Source organism: Etheostoma spectabile, chromosome 22, assembly GCF_008692095.1.
Source record: "Etheostoma spectabile isolate EspeVRDwgs_2016 chromosome 22, UIUC_Espe_1.0, whole genome shotgun sequence".
NCBI classification, from domain to species: domain Eukaryota; kingdom Metazoa; phylum Chordata; class Actinopteri; order Perciformes; family Percidae; genus Etheostoma; species Etheostoma spectabile.
The window spans coordinates 11,056,910-11,059,113 of record NC_045754.1 but is presented as its reverse complement, the minus strand read 5'-3'; the positions used below and the strand labels follow the sequence as shown (position 1 = coordinate 11,059,113).

Here is a 2,204-nt window from a genome sequence, read left to right as displayed (position 1 = left end):
GTAGGAGCAGTGTTATGCAGAATTTTGGCGATCAGACAGATGTTTTTGTATTTAATTACAGCTTCCCAGCTTAGCAGTTTACAGTTATTTAGGATAATACAGTGATGCGAGCTGTTCGGCTTCTGGTTCAAAACTGTGAGTGTTTGCTTGTAAAGAGTAGCTACTGGCTTTAATGATTAGCTGTTCGTTTGTCCCCAGTTTGTCAGACAATACGTTAGATGTGACATAATCCCGGCGTTCATAAATAATTTTACAGTATTAAGTTAGTCCATTTCTAATATTTAAAATTAATAAACTTGACCCAATTGCACACTAATATGTGCTTCAAAAGCAAGAATAAAGTTGATAAAAATGCCCAGATACTTAAATTGTTGCACAATCATAATGTTTTGGCCTGAGATGGTTATTTTTGACATAATGTTACGTTGTCTTATTTTGTGAAAAACATTCCTACAGCTTTATTTACATTAAGTTGAAGGCAGGAACAATTTAGCCAATCGGTGATCTGATCAATTGCTGTGTTGATTTTGGCAGCAGCCAGATGTTTTGTCTTGGCATGCTCATATACTACGGTGTCGTCCGCATACATTAGTGTTGGACTTCAGGGTTAACAAACGGCAACTCATCAAAATACAGTATAAATAAAACCAAATGCAGGGCCAAGTATCGATCCTTGTGGTACCCCAAGAGCTAATGAGCAATAACCGCTCACAGAAACATGTTGTTCTCTACTAGTTAGATATGACTCAATCCATTTAACTGATAAAAAACAATTGTCTACAGACGTGTATGTTTAGACAAAAGTTTCAGAGCACAGTATGTCCATATATTTTAGCAAATGTTCTATATTCATATGTTACTTGTTTGTTACCTTCTATTCCTTTTAAGCTGCCCATTGTGCTGATGATGTTCAAGCCTGTAGGCCAGTAGTGAGGCATGAGGAAGTAGGCCAAGTCTGCCAAGGGTTGCCCAGTGGTAGACAGTTCCCAGTCCAACAGTGCCATAACACGTGCCTAATGACATTGAACGCACTTTGTAGAGCATTACCGTCACATGAAGCAGATAATGTAGGTAAAGTAATTGTTTAAAAAGTTGTACCTCTGTTGGATGGAATATCAAGTTGTCCAATCGGAAATCTCCATGGACAAGCGTGACCTCGTTATCATTGGCCGGCAAATTCTTCATCAACCAATTGGACAGTTCGTTCATGGCTGGAATGTCTCTGTGGGCTGTTGCAGTGTACTGCTTTGTCCAGGTGGACACCTTTAGAGATGAAAAGCCACTTTTGAATGTCAAAGCTCTAACTCCCCTTTTCCAGACAAAATGCATAACGTTATTTTGATTTATTGAATGGGCTACAGTGTGTTGTGCTCACTTGTCTCTTGCAGTAACCTGTTCCTTTTCCATACCCTTTGAGGTTCAGCGATGCAAGGTCCAGGGAATGTAGCTTTGCCAACACTTCCATTGCAGCCACATATAGAGCTGTTCTCTCTGCTGGACTCACTCCAGGGAGACGAAGATCCCTGAATATACGCCCCTACACAAAAGGGAAGGATAAGCAGGAGTGTCTTTTTCTCACCATAAGTATCTTTTCATCTCATGATAGGTGACCATGACGTAACAGTAAAGTACAGATTCAGAAGCAGAAAATCAGCTTGTGTCAGCAAGCAAACAAAATTGAGTCCAAACTCCATCTTTTATCATTAGAATTTAGAACAAAGATCAAGCAAAACCGTAATAAATATGAGATGCAGCTAGGGATACTGTGAAATTCGAACCTTTGTAGAACTTACCCTCACATGTTCCATTAAGTAGAACTCTGTTCCAATGATCTCAAAATCACTGCAGTACAAGAGAGGCTGAGGTACAGGGAAGCCAACAGAGAAAAGGGCCTTCTGCACTCGATACTCCCTGTCCACCTATAAACAAAGTCAGAAAGCTCCACCATTCAATACTGAAACATCACCCACACTAACTTTTTTTTGTTCCTCGGGTCACACGCGACCCTTAAACCCATTTGCTACAGTGAAGCTGCTCAGTGGCCAGCAGGTCAGACTGGGGCTGTACTGGGCAGCTTCCAGGAGTGAATGTGTGTAATTGTGTGAATCAGGGCTTTCCTTCAAAATTGAAGCTCTCTCTCTCAGTGAAATTCCCCTGAATACATTTTTTTTTTATTTATTTAACCTTTATTTAACCAGGAAGTC

The 2,204-nt window shown here is 40.2% G+C and overlaps 1 protein-coding gene across 2 annotated transcripts in view; it reads right to left on the bottom strand.

Annotated features, from left to right (window-relative positions):
• acad11 (acyl-CoA dehydrogenase family, member 11) overlaps positions 1–2,204 on the bottom strand; it is a 28,808-nt gene that overhangs the window by 25,452 nt on the left and 1,152 nt on the right. For both annotated transcript variants that reach the window (XR_004327521.1, XM_032504050.1), the window contains exons 3-6: positions 1,794–1,919; positions 1,376–1,537; positions 1,099–1,263; positions 872–1,013 (exon numbers count right to left, since the gene is read on the bottom strand). Coding sequence is in view for 1 of the 2 variants with exons in the window: in XM_032504050.1 (XP_032359941.1) it covers positions 872–1,013; positions 1,099–1,263; positions 1,376–1,537; positions 1,794–1,919 (595 nt within the window). In the remaining variant the exon portion in view is untranslated. The remainder of the gene's footprint in view (positions 1–871; positions 1,014–1,098; positions 1,264–1,375; positions 1,538–1,793; positions 1,920–2,204) is intronic.